Genomic DNA, 19,918 nt, shown 5'->3' on the forward strand with positions numbered 1-19,918 from the left:
CCCCAGCACCTAGTTTAAAGCCATGAACTTGAGTGCTACAGGTAGGAGGGCAAAGATGTGTTTAGAGCCAGCATTTGGTGGAGAATCATGACATCAGCCTAGACTACATAGGACGCCCCTGTCTAAAACTAAACAGACACAGCTCCCACAGAAGTGGGAGGGATATGACGAGACCGCAGGGAGTCAGTCAGTCAGATAGGGATTTCACTGTAACCCTCATGGGCAGATTCAGGAAGGAGGTTGTGTCCCTGCTATAGTTCCCTGCCTAAAGATTGATATTGGGCAGTTCAGAAATGCATGGTGAGATACACTGGAAAGGGTCAGAGTAAATGAGATGTAGGTTATTTAAATATTTGCATAATGGATCTCTAGGACAGGTCCTGTGTTCTCATAAAATATAAACTAATTTCTACTTTTTCAGAAAACTGCGTCAGCCATAAAATTTAGGAAAGTATTTTAGATCCTGTAAATAATAATAAACTGGACAACAAAACTCCCTGCTTAATTTTGTTTCAAGAAAAGAGCGGCACTTAGCATTATTAAAGCTGAGAAGATGGTTCATAAAATACAAATTAAAGGTGTATTTTCCTAATCAGTAGTAGGATGTGACAATAACTCCTAATTGGATGTTTGGCCCCTGCCCATTTCAGATGTAAGTATGTAGAAGTCATACTGTCTTTCTTAATAGATGGAAAAGAAGTTGCTTTGTAAGTCTGTTTTCTTCTGGAGAATAAAGGCCCCCCTGCAGTGAGGAAGGTTGTTAAACCCTGTGTGCAGCAGCAAACACGGTATCTCTCACAGCTGTGTCCAGCTGTGCTGCCATGCCTGTCTGAGTCGCTTGAAACATTTCCTCGGACTTTGCTGAGGACATGCATTTGTGTCTGTAACTCCATGGGAATAATGAATATAGTGTGACTGTAAAGTCCACCACAGCTATCGAGTAACCTGCCTGCTTTCTGTTTGAGCACCATTTTATTTGAAGGAGAAATATAAATGAATTGGCTTTTTGTTAAGGCTATAATTCTACAGGAGCCATCTCTGTAAACAGTGATAATGGGATTTCTTAGAAGATCCGGCTGCTTTTTCAGGATGGGAAGGCATCTCAAGTGTGAGCTGTCCTGAGAAGCAGTCTCTTTAAAAAGTGCAGTGGCTGCTAACCATATCTGATTATGCTTTCATTTATTTTTTCCTGATGGGAGAGCCTTTTTGGTTTTATATGTCTGGCACTTCAAGTTGTATTTGTTTCTCTATTTCAAATAAATTGAACTGGCTGATAAAACTTTTATTTTTAGGATCAAAATTATAATATTGACATTCTCTTTTTTATGTCATAATAGTCAGCAGTTTAACACTGGCTGTGATTGAGAGTAGCTGTGGCAGAAGCCCCCACCTCTGTCTGACGGTCACTGTCTATCTTTTAGCCGATAGTTGGGCAAAGGTGCGTCATTAGTTTCTGAAAGGAACAACTTTAACATAACTGTCTACTTGCTTTTGTAGATCAGTGTACCGTTACCCGCACGTACTTATTCCTCCACAAGTTCTGGTTCTTCAGTGCTGCGTACTATTTTGGTAACTGGGCCTTTCTTGGGGTAAGTATAGGTAGCCCAAGCACAACTCCTTCCTTTGCACAGCTCTACCTGTAAGCTTATGTGTATCTCAGTAGTTGTTAGAATCAGAGACTGCCATTGAGAGGTTTTTAAAGGTGTAATTTTTGTGTAAGTGAGTGAATGCCACGTGTGTGCAGGTAGCCATGAGCCCAGAAGGGGTCAGATCCCCAGGCGCTGGCCTTATGGGAGGTTGGGAGGTGCTGCGCGTGGGTGCTGCAGACTGACCTCAGGCCCCTGGGAGAACATATTACCTCTGAGCCATCACTCTCATTCCGGCTGCTGAGTTTTCAGTGCGTTGCTTAGGTGGTAGATATTAGTAACAGCACGTCTCTGAATTTACAGGTATTCTTGATTGGATTAATTGTGTCCTGCTGTAAAGGGAAGAAGTCGGTCATTGAAGGCGTGGATGAAGACTCGGACATGAGCGACGACGAGCCGTCTGCCTACTCCGTGTGAGCAGCCTCTGTCCTAGGGGCTTTATGAAGCCGGCTGATTATCTGTTATTCATTTTCAAAGTTTTAAAGTAACATTAGGATGAACTGTCTAGCTTTCATCAAAAATGAGAGCATGGCTATTAAAAAGAACTTTATTTTTTATGTTTTCTGAAGTAACATTATTGTATCATAGATTAACAATTTAAATTGCTATAATAATACTGTGTAAATACAATATTTCCAGGTTTGTGAGGGAATGTTTATGGAAATTTTCTTTATTGTATTATAGTGTTAAATTTATTAAAACCTTGCAGAATTTACATTTCCTTTGTTGCTTTTTAAAAACATAAGAAGTCACTTGTCTTGTGCCTTAGGGTTTCTGGAATAATGTGAAAATTTTAAGTGTCTTCCTCTGATAGGCTAAGGACCATGTCATATTATTGCTTGTGGATAAGCCTAACTCTCGTGGACAGCCTGTTTTCAGTTTTGTCCATAAAATTATTAGTCAACTCAAGTAGAGTTTGTGAAAAATTGTTAAGCTGCTTAACATTCTGGGATGTGTTACAGGTTCCTTTGTTCAAATCTTAATGCATTGAGAGCGTTGCTACCTCCACAAGTGTATTTAGGGCACGTCTATCAGTGTAGATAGTATTTGTTTATAGAAGACTTTGAAATTTGTATTATCATAAGTGGAAATATCAAGAATAATGAGTGCCGAAAATTGAGTTTACTAAGAATTGTAAGATAAATGATAACATACTCTGCTATTTTTTCATTTACTGTTTGGAAACTTATAATGAAATACTCTGAATATGTTCTAGGTGGTGAAAAATAAAATCTAATTTGCTAATGTCAATTAGAACTCATTAAAAAGTATTTACCTTTATGCTTGAAGTAAAATATTTTTATCTTCTGGAGAAGACTTAAGAGTTCACCCCTGTCTGCAGATGAATCTTCTGTTCCTGAGGGTCAATAGCACTTTGTTCTGATTGATTCCCTGCTTCACCTGATGCACTTCTAGAACCTTGATGTTGCCCTTTGCTCCTGTTGTGTGTCGTGTGCACCCACCCCCCCATGTTGCTCACTTTAATGCCAGTCTCTTCTGCTCCTAGTTTACATTTTGGGTGGACCGTCCTTTGACCTCCATCTGGTTACTTTACTTTCCCAAACACTAACCTTTTGGTGGGGGTAAGGTAAATTATTGCTCTAATTGCGGTGTGTTAAATTGAACCCCATTATTGACACACTAAGCCTCCCTATGTTTGATTTTATTTTATTGGTTTAATAATGGCAAACGGCCTGATCTGTCAGTCAAGGCTCCCTGATTATCCAACCCTTTCATACCAGGTTCACCAAGAAACCAGGCTGCTTTTAACTGCCTCTCTCTCTCTGTGTGTGCTCCAAGGCCACTTACCATGTTATGCACTGAATATCCACCTACCAAAGTTCACGTGCTGAAGTTCTCACCCCGGTTCCTTAGACGATGGCTATTTAGGGGCTACTGAGAAAGGTAATTTGGGTAAAAATAGGCAGTTAAGTGGGTCCCTCATAAACATCTGGGATGTGTAGGCAGCACAGGGAAGAAGCTGTGCAAGGGCACAGAAGACAGCCATAACCTATAAGCTAAGAAAAGAGACCCCAGGAGGACCCAGCCCTGCCAGCTGCTGCCATGTCTGTCAGGAAATATGCTTTCAGCTTTCAAGTCGTTGAGTCTGTGGTGTTTGTCATTCAGCCGAGATATGCTAACACATCCTGAACTTCCTCACTGAGTGTTCTAGCAAGTCCTGGCTCCTATCAGCTTTTCCTTGACATTTAAAGAAAAACTGGAATTAGTTCATTGCTTTGCTGTGAAAGCTTTCACTTCTTTCTAAATGAAGCATCTAAGCCCTCGTGTGAGTTTAAGGCCTTTCTGGTGATTTCATTTGCTCCTGGACTTCTGCACTATTCCCACAGCATTGATGAGTGATTCTTCACAGCCAAGTCTGTTGTACTGTTCCTTCTGCTTGTCGTGCCAGTCGGCCTTCCCATTGTCTCCTAAGAAGAGTCTTATTTTCCGGCCTTTGGGTTCAGTGTTGCGTTCCTCCTCTAAGCCCCTCGAGGAGGTGAGATGCTGGCTCGTTGCTGTTCATGTGGACCTTGTACAGGACAGCATGTCCGTGAATACCGGCCTCCATTTCTACTTTCCTCGCACTGCAAATCGGTGTACAGAGCACCCAATTTTCTAACTTTGTTCTGGGGACCCAGAATAACTCCTTACATATGGAAAGTGTAATAGGTGAATTTGCTAATTAGAAGATGTAAGCATGTCTACATTGGTTAAGCCTACATAAGCTGTATTTTTCTCTAAGTGTATGGAGGCATGTCTGCCTTTTTTGAGAATTTTTTTTGCTATTTAATAAGTTTAGAAATATTCTAATTCTTCTGTATACTTATAGGAACCAACTTCTTAGCTTGCCTTCTTTACTTGTTATTTAAACAACAAAATGTAAATGTATATTTTGCCACTCTCATCTCCTGTGTGTTTAGAAGCCTACTTTGTGCTAATACCACCCTGTCCCTCTCCTAATGGAATGAAATGCATTGGGCTTTCCATTTGCAGAGAGCTGATTTTCAAGTGTTAGGACTTCCACTAATGAACAATGTCTTTCCTTTGAAGTCCTCGCAGAAATGCCTAAATTAGAGATTATCTAGAGCATTGAGTTTCCAAAAGACCAAAGGCCCTCATGTTCCATGCAGATTTCAAAGTGATTAATTTATTTAGCCATGTAGAAGGGAAATGAGAAACCTGGCACCGGCTTCTAGACAGCTCAGAGCTGCTGTACCAAAGAAGTAAAAAAAAAAAAAAAAAAAAAAAAAAAAAATCTTATTGCATAAGAAAAGAAAACCGGTTTGGAGCAATATAAGAATGTTTTCTTGAGCCTACATGATGGCTCAGCAGGTAGATGCTGTATAGTTCTTACCACCTGAGTTCTGTCCCAGGATCTCAAGGTAACCAGGAAGAATGGGGCTCCTGAGACTTGTCCTCTGACCTCCACATGCCTGCACTCTAAAACCACATAGATTAAACTAATAGTGTTTTCTGCAAAGGTCCTCTATGGATGTTTCGTATTTAGAGTAATGCACTGCTTTAGAAATAACCCACAAAGAGCAGTAGTTGTTGGCTATTGCAATGAAAGTATATATCAGGCTGGGTCACTTTGTCATCTGTCACTGTGACAACCTGGAGCAGGATCACATTGGAAGGAAGAGCGATTTATTTTGATTCCCAATTCCAAAGATTGCAGTCCATTTTCTGCTTGCATTAAACCTTTTAGAAAGACCAGACAGCATGGTGGGGAGCACACAGTGGGTAAAGTCCCTGGTGGTGTTCAGGGAGCAGTGAAAATGTGGGGCTGGGATTCCGATATTCAGTCCCAGAGCACACCTCAAGTGAACTCAGTTCCTTCCACTGTATATATAATAAAAAACTTAAAAGAAAAAGGAGAGGGAAAGGAAAGACATTAGAGGAAAGGATACTAATACCTTCCTATCCAGGGGTATGCCAGTTAATTTTTTGTATACTTGACACAAACTGATCATCTGGGAAGAGGGAACCTCAGTTGAGAAAATCCTCCCTCGGACTGGCTTGTGAGCAAATCTGTGGGACATTTTCTAGATGGATGATTCCTGTGGAGGGCCTGGGCCACTCTGCGTGGTGCCACCCATGGGCAAGTGGTCCTGGGTTATGTAAGAAAGAAGACTGAGCCGGTGCAAGCCATAAAGCAAGCCAGTGAGTGAGCAGTACTCCTTCGTGGTTCTGCTTCAGTTCCTGCCCTGACTGCCTTCAGTGATGGAGTGTTACCGTGAAATAAATCATTTTCCCCGAGCTGCTTTTGGTTATGGTGTTTGTTTCAACTATGGAAACCAAACTAGAAGAGAAAATGACCCAGAGAGTATAAAATACTGCTGACAGACCTGACTGTTGTTTTTCTGGAAACTGCAAGTGTTTAGAACCTTGGGCTAGAAGAGTTATTGAGTAGTCATGTAGGGAGTCAGCAAATAAACCCTTTGCTCGGTTTTGGTCAGTGTTTTATCATTGAACCATAAAAGCAAACTGAAGGAAAGGGCCGAGCAGTGGAAAGCTGCTGCCTCCAGTAGAGAATGTCAGTGCTATTGTGTGGCAGCACACCCCACCCGAAAACAAGTTGGTATAAGGATTGTTTTGAGCTAAAGGTATTTAGAAAACAGCAAGTGCAAGGACACTGGGAACTTGTCTTTTAAATGGAGATGAACCCCTCTACAGAAGCTCTCTGCCCCATACTGAAAAGAAAGTGACATCCTGGTCATCAGCTCCCCCCCCCCAAAAAAAAAGAAATGCACTCTATACAAATTGTTTACTAACCCTTCGCTTCCTAGCTACTTGTGCACCATCAATTGCCCAAGGCCAACTTCGAGAGTCCAGTGTCCTGATGTCCAGTTCCATTTGCATGGTTCACTGCTCTTGTCCATCTTGGAAACATTCAAGTTCTATATCACAGGTTCTTTGTTCTGCAAAACTTAAGTGGGCATGCATGATTTTTCTCCTATTAATCTTCTGTTACTGAGCCCCGACTGGAGTGCTAAGATGGATAGAGGAAAGATTATGTTCTCTCGCTGCACCTTATTAGGATTGTGAAGGTAATGTAATCAGTCAAGCATCTGACTGATGGTGCAGGAGAGGAGGAGGAGGTGGAGGTGGGGGGAGCTATCTCAAGCAAACAAAATGCTTTTATCATAGCAACTCGGTAGGTGACACTTCAAATATACAAACACAGGGATAATGATGCTTTATAGTCTATAACAACTATATTGAAAATAAAAATAATACTGCTTATGGAGAGATTTCATTAGAAGATAAAATGTCCATTGCAATTATATGTGAATCAGTCTCTGAATTTCCTGGCAACCGAGACTAAAAGATGATAGAAGTCTTTACTCTTGAGTTGCAGTGCTCAGTTTACTACAGATATTTTCTTGTTTCTTCCTGGTTTTCTCGGTGATATTGAACCTTAGAAGGAAGTTAGAATAGGAAATCTTACATAAAGAAATTGAATAATGAGCTAATGACTGCTAAAAATTCAACAGAAAAAAACATATAGAGATACAGAATGTTTTCTTGAGAAAACCTGGCTGCCCATCAAGGATTCTCAGTATACATTGTGTTTATAATACTTCAGTTATTTTACTCAGCATACATAAGCCCCTACATATTCCAAATGACAGTGGCTACTGAGATAACTCTACAACCACTCAAAATTTTCAATGATGAGTTGACAAGGACCATGAAACTTTTAACAAAGTCAACAAATGAATATTAAGCCATAATTTAGGGATAGCCTTTTAGCTAAGGCCCAAGATAAGATGACTTGCTTTAAGTTTTCCTTATGGTTCACTATGCGTTGTTTCCACCTCAGGTCCACACTAAAGCTGCTGAACAAGAATGAGGTCAAGGTTGAGTATTACAGTCCAGGTGCATGAATCACCACATCTGTTGTCCACAGAAGAAAGTGGTTTTTGTGGTAGAGAAGCAGATGGCCTGCTGTTGCAGGGAGGCCGTGTGTTTGTCCCGGCCACCCAGCCCCGAAATAATCACACAGAAACTGGATTAATGAAATCACTGCTTGGCCCATTAGCTCTAACTTTTTATTGGCTAGCTCTTACGTATTAATTTAACCCATTTCTATTAATCTTGCATCACCACGAGGTCATTGCCTGTCAGCAAAGTTCCCGCCTGTCCGACTCTGGCGGCGGCTCCAAAGCATCTCTCCATTCCGCCCTTCTTTCTCCCAGCATTCAGTTTTGTCTTCCCCACCTACCTAAGTTCTGCCCTATCAACAGGCCAAGGCAATTTCTTTATTAATGGTAATCACAGCATACAGAGGGGCTCCCACATCAGCCAGTTTACCACTTGAAGAGATTACGCGGCTCACCAGTAGATTCCTTCCCGCACTCAGCACCAGGGTACTGGATGACAGTGGAGCTCAGCAGTGCAGTGCTTGCCTAGCATGTGCAATGCCTCAGGCTGATCCACGGAACAAGACTGATAGTGTGTCTAAAATTTTATTATTCTGATTGGAACCAAAGTTTATCTGATGAAGCAATTTAATATATTGATATTTCGGAGCCTGCTGTGTGGTTTATTCTAATATTTAATGGCAAGAACAACATGAAGGCTGATTTTCCTTGTCAGCTTGGTAGGACTTAGGATCATCATGAAACACTTCTGGGTATGTCTATGAAAGTGTTTTCAAAGATTAGAGTAGGGAAGACCCATCCTGAATGTGAGTGGCACTGTGGTAGTCAATCTTGACTGAATTTTATTTTGAGTCACCATGGAGACATGCCTCTTGGTATCTCTGTATGGTTGCAATTAGAAAGGTCTGACAGAGCAGAAAAGAACATGAGTGGCACTGTGCCTTGGGCTTGGATCCCAAGTTGAATTACATGGAGAAAGAGAACTGACCAGCAGCGTTCATTTTTTTCTCTGCCACCCCACTACAGATGCAATGTGATCACTGCCAACTTGCCTTCCCTGCCGTGATGGGCTGTGTCCTCAAACTGTGACCCAAAATGAACCCTTACTTCCTCACATTGTATGGCTTTTCTCAGGGATATGGCCACCGATATGAGAAAAGTAGCAAACACAACTAATCTTGAGAGCAGTTTCACTAAATTTACCTGACACTTTTTGAAAACTTCAGATGTGTGTGTAAGTAAACATTTATATACATAATAAGATTTCAGTCTGTGTAAGGAAAGAACAGTCTTCCTATTAAGAGTAATTTATAGGAGAAAGAAGTTTGTTCCTCATGTGTACAAGAGCTCAAATGCTAGCTTAACATCAACATAATCAAGCCCGAAATCCTTTGGTAATGGATTTACTGATGCATTTGCTCAAACTGATATTTGAGTGCCTAGTGTATTAGAAAGAGCTATATGCTAGAGACACAGAAACAAAACTGTGCCTATATTCAAGGTGTTGGAAACCATGAGACACATTTAAAACTAGATAGTTTGATGCTGCAAGTGCCATCAAACACATATTCCATCCTCTGACAAGGCTGAGAGTCGTGGCTTCAGCTTAAGGAAGGCAGTGGCTCTTGAGACAACAAATGCCAGCCCACTTACAGGTAATCACTTGTCCAAGTGGAAGGAGAATAGATGCTGTTGAGTGAGTCTGTAAGAGAGGCAGAGACGTCGTGATGGGGAAAGTGGGAAGTGGGTGTGCTGCTTAAGAGTGAGACACCTAGGTGAGGAGGGACCGGCTAAGCAGTATGAACACATGGCACTCACTACCCATACTTCAACCTCAAAGTAAGTCAAGCCTGAGGAAGTGGGGATCAGAAATGGATGAGGATAGTGATATTTCATTTATAGTTTAATAAATAAAGGTTGCCTGAAGATCAGAAACAGCCGCCCTCGTCAGCCTTCCAGACCAGGCAGTGGTGACACACACCTCTAATCCCAGTAGCCACACTAGTTTGATATAGAAACTGAGCAGCAGTGGTGCACATCTTTAATCTCAGCACTGGAGAGGAATGTAAGACAGGAGAGAGTTCTCAGGCACAGTCTCTTGTGAGGATTCCTGGAGGCAGGATCGCCATTTCGGACTGAGGTAGAGGTAAGAGCCACTGACTGGCTGTTTTGCGTTTCAGATCTTCAGCTTAAACCCCAATTTCTGTCTCTGGGTTTTATTAATCGTGCTACAGATGAGTATTAGTTCAGCTCCAGTGTGCTAAGAATCCAAATCACTACGGAACACATTTCTGATGCCAGGAACGGGGAGGAAATTTTGGTATGTGCCACAGCTGTACCAATAAGCACAAGTGCATTAAGTTAGTCACTCCACTGGTGAAGCAGAGAAAAGAATTTTACATTTACAGTGTGAAAGTGAAGCTTCCTTGAACCTGATATTTGAGAATGCCCCTTTATTCTAAGCATTTGCACCCTTTCTATAAAAGGGCAGAGTAGTTAGGGATCTCTTACTTGGCAGGTAGGCTACAGAAAGATATTTTTGTCATGTATTCTGTTTTCGTTTGTTACTTTACAACCCTTTCAAAAATAAAAAAATAATCTTCTAATTCAATTTGTTCTGCTTATTATATAACCTGACAAGCTCTAGACTTCCCCATTAATTGCATTGCTTATAGTAGGTTTGTTTTTAGGAGTATAGTCTAGATGACTTATCTAGACTAACCCTAACCCTGTTCATATATAAGGACAGAGTGTATGTAGGCCAGATTAATTCACCAATCGGATCTAGGATGAGTTCAGTTGCTCTAGCAAACTCTAACTTCATCATATATGGGGGGAGGGGAGGGTTAAATCAAGTTAGGCTATAATAAGGCAACAATGCCCCACAGACATCATAGGATAACAGAAAGTCCAAAGTCAGGAATGGATTTCTTTCTTCGGGCTTGTTGATCAGTGAACTAGTATAGACCTGCAGACAGCACAGGCCATTGCCAGTGCTCTTAGTTACACTCCAGAACGTCATGGTGAAAACCTATTGCTGAAGAAAGCATACACTTGAGTCATAGAACTTGGAGAAATCAAAGTGGTACTGACCTGGAAGCTTCATCACTACCAGCTAGCTTTCGTAGAGTTTGAAGGTCTGTGAACACTCACAGAGGAGAAAAGTTATCACCAGTCTTACCCAGCTGTGCAACCGTGAAAGCCACAATAGCCGTCAGCCTGCTAATACATGCCCAGTGTAAATCCTAGTCTCCGACCTCCATCTTTGGAGGCCCCTCCCCTGTGCCCCTTGAACCTTGACCCCTCCCCGAGGAGGGTCTAGATGGCCCACCAAACCTTGACCTTTCCCCAGGAAAGATCAAGACCACTCCCATGGGCTGTTTAAACTGCTCCCCAGAAAATAAACACGTGGTTTTCCCTTTTACTCTCCAATTGGTGACTTTTTGTTTCCCTTGGGGCCACCCAGAAGCACAGGTGTCTAATTAAACCTGGATATTTTTTTAATCTGCTCTGATTTGGCTTGATTGGGATTATTTTGTGTCGGCAGAGAGCTTGTGTTAGAAAATATTCCTAACACCCACTAGTACAATAGTGGCATAAATGTCATGGGAGTAACCAACTACTTTTACAAATAGGAATTAAGTCCTCATCCACACAATGAAACCCATACTTGGCAATGCTATTGAGGGTAAGAAGCTGGATTTAAATAGGTTCGAGGTCCTAGGTGGAGCGTACTGTAATCATTCTGCTAATTGGACCTGGCATTAAGCCAACTCCTAATAGCTTTAAGAATAAAATCAAAACAAAACCCCACAAAACTCACTAACTTAAGTCTTTAGTGATTTGATTTTCTTCGAGATGGCTGGTTTTCAAAACTGCACATAATGAAATTCAAGAATTAAACACCACAGTAACTCAAGCACAGAGGCAATCAGAACCTTATTTAGGAAACAGAAGCCACTGGACTCCGCCTTTGCCACATTGCTTTCAGTTTGGTTACAATGGACAACAATTCAGTCTTTGTCTCGCAGGCTGTGTTTTTCTGCTGACTTTATTGCAGAGTGAAGTACTTCTCTTCGGTTCTTCACAGAGCATTTCCAGTTCAGAAAGTGACATTTGTAAAGCTTGTTTCCCCCTTTCAGAAATAAAGAAAAAATGGTACATGTCCCATTGCTACAGAGTAGAAAATAAAAGTGAATTTAAAATGAAACCTTTGGTGTCACTTTGCAGGCTACCATTTGTGCTTAGCACATAGACTCTGCTTTTCTCATATCTCACACACTTCCTGCCACTAACAGTATAGCATAAGCACAAAGAAAAGACACGCATTAGGTCAAAAGCCAACCTGAGTTGCTTAGTAACTGGGTGATTTCAGGGGAGCAATTTTTATTTCTACAATCTTTCCTTTGTAAAACAAACTCACATTTCCTATCTTCTTAATTATCAAAAGAATTCACAGCATTCAGGACATACTAGGCTCTCAGCTGACGTTACCATAATCCTTGCACATGTGCAGCCTTAGGAAAACACCATGGGATAAGATAGACACAATGCCACACTTCCCACCTAATAACAATGCACACTGGCTGATACACGCTCCACGAAGGCTGTTTATTTGAGCACTGAGCCTTATGCTCTATTACTAGAGTTTAAGTAGGTGGATGTGTGAAACGAGTAAACCCTAGCACCCAGAGCAGCTGAATGCTGACATCACAGTGCAAAACCAAGCACGTATGTGACCCTCACCCTTGTCGTTTATTATTTCCTGTGGACTAACTGACCAGAAGGACTATAAAAATATAAAATACAAAAATATCTAGCAAAATATGGCCCTGACCGAAAGATATTTTTTTTTCTAAAACTTGAAATTTAATCTATAAAGTTCATAAAAATAAATAGAGGGTTACCAAGGGCCAGGTGAAGAAGGAACTACTGATAAAGGGTAGAAAGGTTCAATTATAATATGAACAATTTCTATAATCCTAGTGATTATAATTAATAATAATTCATACTCAAATTTACAGAAAAGAATATATTTTTGTGACACACTAAAGTGAGAAGTATGCTAATTATTTCGACTTTAGTAATCATTTCTCAATGTTTATGTATATCAAAACATTACATTGCATACTTGAACAAATATAAAAAAAATCTTTGCTAATTATGCCTCTTTAAAACTGTAAACAAGTTAATTTTTAAAATTACTTTTTATGGCCAGAACAGATGTACAAGAAAATTTAAAGACATAAGAATACCAATATACAATTAACTGAATTTTTATCTTGGAGTGCGTGTTTTCATCTTCTCAATTTTTTTGCTTGGGGCCTAGGTCTTGCTAGGTTTCCCAAACAGGCCCCAGATTACTGAACTGCAGCAATCCTCCTACTGCCTCAACCTCCTGGCTGCCCGAGACCACAGAAGCCCAGCCTGTGCAGCTTTATTTCTGCACAGAAGCCTGTGCAGCTTTATTTCTGTCTTTTACTCTTGTCAGTCACAATCCTTTTACTCTTCCTCCCAACGCTTTGAAAGCTGAGCCTCTGGTGTTTCATCTATGCTACTTTGAGTATCAGTTTCCTGTGAAAAAGATGGGGTTTCATGCATATCAAAGATGGACGGCCTCCCGGAGCTTTCCCAACATGGTAGCTGTCTGTTATCTCAATCTTTCCCCATTTGGTTGCAGTAATTTCTCCAGGGGAATGTCATTTCTTTCAAAACTATCACTTCCCTTTGGTTTAACAGAAAAAGGAAAACTTTCAACTGGGGAAACCCCACGATTCTCAGCATGATGCTTTTTCCATGTCTCATGACTGAGCCCCAGTTGGCTCGCTTCCTCATGGATTCCTTTATGACTGCTGCAGAGTCCTTGCTTGATCCAGTTCATTTGATATGAAAAGGGTCTATGTCCCTCCTGGTAGACATCAAAATGCTGCTGAGAAATGGCTCTGACTCAGCATATTTAAACCTCTGCCATAATTGTCAAATAAAGCAACCGAAATCCAAAGACCAGTTTGCTTTCACTACAGAAAAACCATAGCAACTTCAAAGTTGCACCTTCTGTACAGACTATCTCACTGAATTGATAAATTAATATTGTGTACAGTATTTAAACATTGGGCACATGTACAACCACCAGAGGGGGGAAAAAACCAAGAACTTACTAGATTCATAATACCTAGAATAAGCAAACTTACTGTTGTCATGCTGAGTTTAGCTCTCAATCTCAGTATCTAATTTTGTGCACGCTCACCAAGCAGAAAAACCAAACACCTTTCTGTTTGCTGCAGTGCAGTGACTCGGTCCACGGTTCTACCCTGGAGAAGTCAGTCACCCTGGGTGAGAGCAGAGACTGGCAGAACTTGATGCTATGTTTGGCTCAGCTGCATGCCTGCATTGGGCACGTTCACTCTGAGAAGGAGCCACAAAAATCCCCCAGTGGGACGCTTTGGGTTTAGTAGGCAGTCCGTTCTATTATTTTACACATTGGTGTTCCTGCTCACAATAGGAACTTCTCACCCATCCCACTGTCTCCATAATTGAAATAACTGTTTGTTCTTTGTCCTTCCCCCTCCCCCGCTGTTGTTTTCCATTTAATTCAGTAGCTGCCCCTGAAGCAAATGCTGTCCTAATCTGCAGCACTGGCCAAAGAAGTCAGGCAAGGGCTCTATCACAGCCACTAAAGGAAACTTTATCTAGATCTCTATCCCTCTATAGAACTAGAACTCAAAGGTTGATGTGAAATTTTGCCCCCTCAGAGAGGCTGAATAGCAAGTAGCTAATCTCCTCTCCTGCAAACCAGCATCCTTCTGCTCTGCCCCCCACTTAAGAACCCTAGCTACAAAGTGAGCTCCAGGACAGCCAGGACAACCCTATCTAGAAAAATCAAAGGGGAAAAAAAAATTCTTGCTACACATGGTTCTTCCCTCCCACTTCCTGTCAGCTAGTTGCTGACCGAGCCTCCTGACCCCAGGTTAAGTTTATTTAATCAAATAAATGTAACACATCTTTGCATCATTAAACAAATATTCCACAGCATAAAAAAGTACAGATCTTAAATTAATATTCCGCAACATTTCACCCCAGTCCCCTCAACACAGATACCACTATATCTATACCCCGATAAAAATTACCTTTATTGGGAATATTTAGGCATGGAAGATTCAGCAGACAACTTTCTGTGGAAAGAAAAGAAACGTCAACAGTTGTGACGAGTCATATTTTTGTCTGTTTGTACGTTTTTGTTTTGCTTGCTTGTCTTGAGATAAGATCTGTTTCCATATCTTAGATTGGCCCATGACTCTAGGATCCTACTGGCTCGACTCACAAAAGTTGAGGTCATTGCTGTGCTGTGCCAGCAAGTTGTGCAGTTTTTGAGAGACCTTGCCTAGAAGGTAACGTAGTCAATCTTCATGAGCAGATACTGACAAAGAGAATCTAGATAAGTCTTTAATTACAGCTAAATTCTTATGATCATTGTTTAAGAACAGCAATCATTAGACGAGGTGACAGTTACATCCACAATACGAACTGAAGCGTGGCATAAACTTTCTGTGTGACAGAACTTGGGTGATACTGCCATATCAAGGCAAAAGGAGCAGAAAGGTACAATCACAGCTTGGAGTGACTCACATTTCATACACAGACATGAGATCTTGGGAAAAGATAGATAAATGAATGACAGAGTCATTGGCCATCAATAACCACAGGCGTCATTGCCAAGCTTCCTCTCCAGCTATGGGTGGCAGTTATAGTTGAGAATTAGCTCCAAAATCCAGGATCATCTGGTTGCATATAATTTATAGCCTTTGCTCCAAAGCAGTTCTGAATCTGACTGACAGTCAATCAGCTGAAACATGATGGTGCCTCCTAGAAGCCAGCAGGTATTCTAGAACAGACTTCTTAATATCCTCACTGTCTACCTAAGCCCTAGCCTGAGACGTTTTCATGGGGACTCCAATTCTGGGTAATTGTGTATTCAAAATAGGTGTACAAGTCAAGCATTTGCTAGTGGTAAATCATAAAATTAAAACAATTCTTTGCTATGTATGTATATGCATATATGTGTGCAATATTGTTGCTTACTGAAGGCAAAAGCCAGCTTGACTATTTGCATATGCCTCTATATTTTTATGTAATGAATCAGATCATGGTTGAATATTTGATAATGCAGAATGCAATCAATGGTTTCCAGAGTTGATCTGTATTGATCCTATAATCATCAATGCCAAGAACACCACTTCATATAAATGGTAGATGGATAATTGTACTTTTCAGAAATTGTTTAAAATTCTGTCCTATTCTCAGGCCAAAATTAATTTATTTTTTTTTAATGGAACTTAAGTTAGCACCTAAAATATCATTTTTTAAAATCAAACGTTCTAACACAGCACAAAGACATACTAGTTTGGTCTTATATGCAGAGGAGTGGGATATGAAATTATTGAAAGATTTTAAACCAATTTGCTACTCTAAGATCAGAAAGCTTTATAAACAGGTTTTTCCTTTAAAAAGCCACTGCAGTTGGTAAAATACAATAGTCTTGAATTTGAGCCAAGGTGTTTCAGATAGGTTTGTTGACTTTGAGTGGTATAGTGGGATGAAGTGCCAAGTACACAAGATTACAGTTAAGTAGCATGATCCATCATTGGTGATCAGTATATTTAATTTCAAACTCCCTTGTGGATTTTGGATATTCAGATATATTTTACTGTTGCAAAATTTTCCAACCTCCATATTCAGCTATACAGCCCCATACAGGTTTGTAAGCCACAGTTAAGAACCTAAGAGCTCTACAACATTCTACCCAAACATTAGTAGTTACATATTTCTCTTGTCAGCATGTGCTACATTTTCCCCAAGTATATCCTATGAGTGGCTGCAAAACCATTCGGAATAAAATCATTTTTTAACTGAAATTATAGCAATTATTTCTTCTGGCTTCAAATCAATAAAGCTAGAAATCAATTACAAGAAAAATCTGAATACTTAGAAGAATGAAGAAATGTGGCCTTGTTGGAAGAAGTATGCCACTGAGGGGGATGGGCTTTAAGGTTTCAGAAGCCCAAGCCAGATCCAGTGGTTCTCTTCTTCCTGCTGCCCGAGGATCTGGTTGTAGAGCTCTCAGTTTCTTCTTTGGCATCATGACTACCTGCGTGCCACCATGTTCTGTGCCCTGACGACAATGGACTAAACCTCAGAAATTCTAAGCAAGCCCCAACTCTTTGTAAGCATTGCCACGGTCATGGCGTCTCTTCACAGCAATAGAACACTGACTAAGACACACACAAATACATACAAATTATATGATCTACTTCGTGTATATGTGTGTATGATGTGTTTTTGTGGAGAGTGTGTGTGTGTGTGTGCAAGTATTGGGGCAAGTCTGCGTAAGTATGTGCCACAGAGCACACTGCTAGGGGTCAGAGGCCTCCTCAGTCAGTGGCCCTCACCTTCCATGTAAAACATTGCCTCTGTTGTTCTCCACTGACCATGGCAGGCAGGTTAGCCCATGGTTCCCGGGATTCTTCTGTCTCCATCTCTTACCTCACTCTAGGAGCCCTGGGATTAGAAAAACATGGTGTTGTGCCCAGCTTTGTGTAGGCGCTAAAGATTTAAGCATCAGCCTTCACACCTAGCAAGCACTTCATTCATTGAGCCTTCTCTCCATCTCTATAAAACCTACTATACAATAATGGTTTGAAGCAAAAAAAAAAAAAAAAAAAAAAAAAAAACCAAGAAGTAAATTTCTGTGTTCTGTTTTTTGTTCTTTGAGACAATCTCACTTTGTAGGATAAACTGGCCTTGAACTTACTTTGTGTCCCCTGCTAACCACAAGCGCTATTCCTGCCTTAGATGCCCTAGAGCTAGGATTATGGACATATACCTTTGTGGCTGGCTTTGAAGCAGTAAATTAATTTTTTTTGAACTAAATCAAAGTGGAGACATGACATACTTGAGATAAATCAAAGTGGAGACACAATATATGCAATACTTAGTGGTAAGTGTATAGCAATCAGTGTCCACATCAAAAAAGGCATGGTGATCTTGAATAAATGACTTGTCTCTGTAGCTTAAAGAACTAGAATGAAAGAAAAAAAATTAAACAAGAAACAAATGACTGTATACCACAAAACACAAACATCAGTGAAACAAAGCACTGCTTCTATAAAAATATAAAATAGACAAAATTACTAAGAAAATAAGACAAGACTCAAAGAAAATATGTAAGCAAGGCAAGATTCCACTGATATGTTACAGAAATATGGAGGCTCTTAGGAAATTCTTTTTTTTTTTTTTTTTTTTTTTTGGTTTTTCGAGACAGGGTTTCTCTGTAGCTTTGGAGCCTGTCCTGGAACTAGCTCTTGTAGACCAGGCTGATCTCGAACTCACAGAGATCTGCCTGCCTCTGCCTCCCGAGTGCTGGGATTAAAGGCGTGCGCCACCACCGCCCGGCAGGAAATTCTTTACTACAACTCTATGCCAGAAAATTTGATAATCAGAAAAAAAGACAGATTTCTGGGCACATAGATCTTACCACCACTAAATTATGAGCAAAAAGAAATCCTGAACTGCGCAATGATAAGTAACTAAACTTAATCATGGAGTCCCCATCAAAGAAAAGCCACAACCAGATGGTTTCACTGTTGAATTCTACCAAACATTTAAAGAACTGTGGTAATTTTTGTTAAATATTTAAGAAAATAAAGAAATTTTTTTAATCAATATTACCTTATATGTTGATAATGTGTAGCTATCCTAGACATATCTAGGAAGAAACAATCAATTTAGAAAATTCCTCCATCAGATTGGTCTATAGCAGGGCAATGACCACAACTGAGCTACTGAACCTTTAGTTCCCTTATCTGAGGGAAACAGTCATATCCTATGAATGAAAACTTAAGTATATCAATGTAAAGGAGGTTGTCAGACAACATACATACATATATACACACACACATCACACACACACATATATATATATACATTTATATTTTGTCTTCCATTATAAGTCATTTGTTTCCACTTTCAAGCAATTTATTTGAAGAACTATTGCTCTATCTTTGTTGTTGATGATAAAAAATATTTTTAATATGATATATTTTATCACATTTTCCTGTCTCCCAGCTCCTCTGAACTCCTCTCCACCTCCCCACCCACCCAACTCCAAGATCTTTTTTTTCCCTATCTCTCTTTGGAAAGCAAACAGATAAAAAAAAGAAGCAAGCAAACCACAATGTTTTTAGAAACAAGGAAAAAACACAGACACAGACACACACACACATAAATCCACAAAATTGGAAAGCATAGTATATAAGCAAGAGACCAGCAATATGAGTTAAAAAGTCTACAAACAAAAGTTTGTTTCATGATAGCCATCTACTATTGAGGATGGGAATCTATTTTGTGTGATATTTTAATCACATTCTGACAATAAAACTTTCTTTGAATCAGAGTGTGGAGCTCGCCTCTAGCTGACCAGACTTAGCCATAGGGGTCTTGGAGGACTGAGGACAGATAGGTGACAGGAATTAATAAGGCAAAGCTGAAAGATCTCAGGCTTTTGGATTGAGAAATGGAAGAGGTAGGAGGTCATTAGTGGTGTCTGTTTCTTCTCTGATCATTCAGGTTCTTACCCTGATATCTGACTCCTGACTTTTTATTGATAAAGAATAATTAGGTTGGGTGCCATTTGTAGGAGGACTTTTCTTTCCCATCAGTTCCCAAACAACTGATGCTGAATCTTGTATTAATCATACATGCTCGGCAATAGCTGAGGCTTATTACTAACTAGCTCTTTTTTTCTTTACCCCCCCCCCCCCTGTGGGCTTCCCTTCAGGATGCTGCCAAGAACTGTGGTGGCAGCAGACATGAAGGCAAGGCCAGCAATGCTAGTGATCTGGCCTTACAGTGGGGAGTCAGGTCTCAGGTACCCCCCACCAAGATTTCAGATCTCATCACACCCCCCACCCCCAGAAGCTAAGGGTCAGCAGGCAGAGTCACATTTGCCTTGGTCTCACTAACTAGCTCTTACAACTTAAAAACACATTTCTATTAATCTACATTTCTGCCACTGACATTGGCTCCCTCTCTTCTTGTACCTCCTGTTTCCTCTCCATGTCTCTCTGGTGATTCCTCTGACTCAATTGTTCTTCTTCCCAGTGTCCTTAGTCTTGTTTCTCCAGCTTAATGTTATTCTGTCCAACTATTGGCCATTCATCTTTTTTATTAAACCAATCACAAGGTGCCTTGTCAAAAACACATTTTCACAGTGCACAAAAAGATTATCTCATGACAGACCTACTATTGGGTTTGTTTGATAAACCCAGTGAAACTCCACTGGAAAGAATTTTCCTTTGCAAGAGGCTATCAGTTAGAGAAAGCTTCTTG

General features: G+C 40.4%; 1 protein-coding gene and 1 non-coding gene across 2 annotated transcripts in view; one reads left to right on the forward strand and one right to left on the reverse strand.

Moving 5' to 3' along the window:
• Lmbrd1 (LMBR1 domain containing 1) overlaps positions 1-2,927 on the forward strand; it is a 90,427-nt gene extending 87,500 nt beyond the window's left edge. The window contains exons 15-16 of the mRNA XM_038341656.1: positions 1,498-1,589; positions 1,950-2,927. Coding sequence (XP_038197584.1) covers positions 1,498-1,589; positions 1,950-2,063 — 206 coding nt within the window. The 3' untranslated portion in view covers positions 2,064-2,927. The remainder of the gene's footprint in view (positions 1-1,497; positions 1,590-1,949) is intronic.
• A 16,366-nt stretch (positions 2,928-19,293) lies between these two features.
• Positions 19,294-19,555, reverse strand: LOC119824130. The gene has a single exon (XR_005287061.1). It is a non-coding gene; the product is annotated as a small nucleolar RNA U89 (small nucleolar RNA).
• Positions 19,556-19,918: the final 363 nt, after the last annotated feature.

The sequence above is a fragment of the Arvicola amphibius genome, chromosome 9, assembly GCF_903992535.2.
Source record: "Arvicola amphibius chromosome 9, mArvAmp1.2, whole genome shotgun sequence".
Lineage (NCBI taxonomy): Eukaryota > Metazoa > Chordata > Mammalia > Rodentia > Cricetidae > Arvicola > Arvicola amphibius.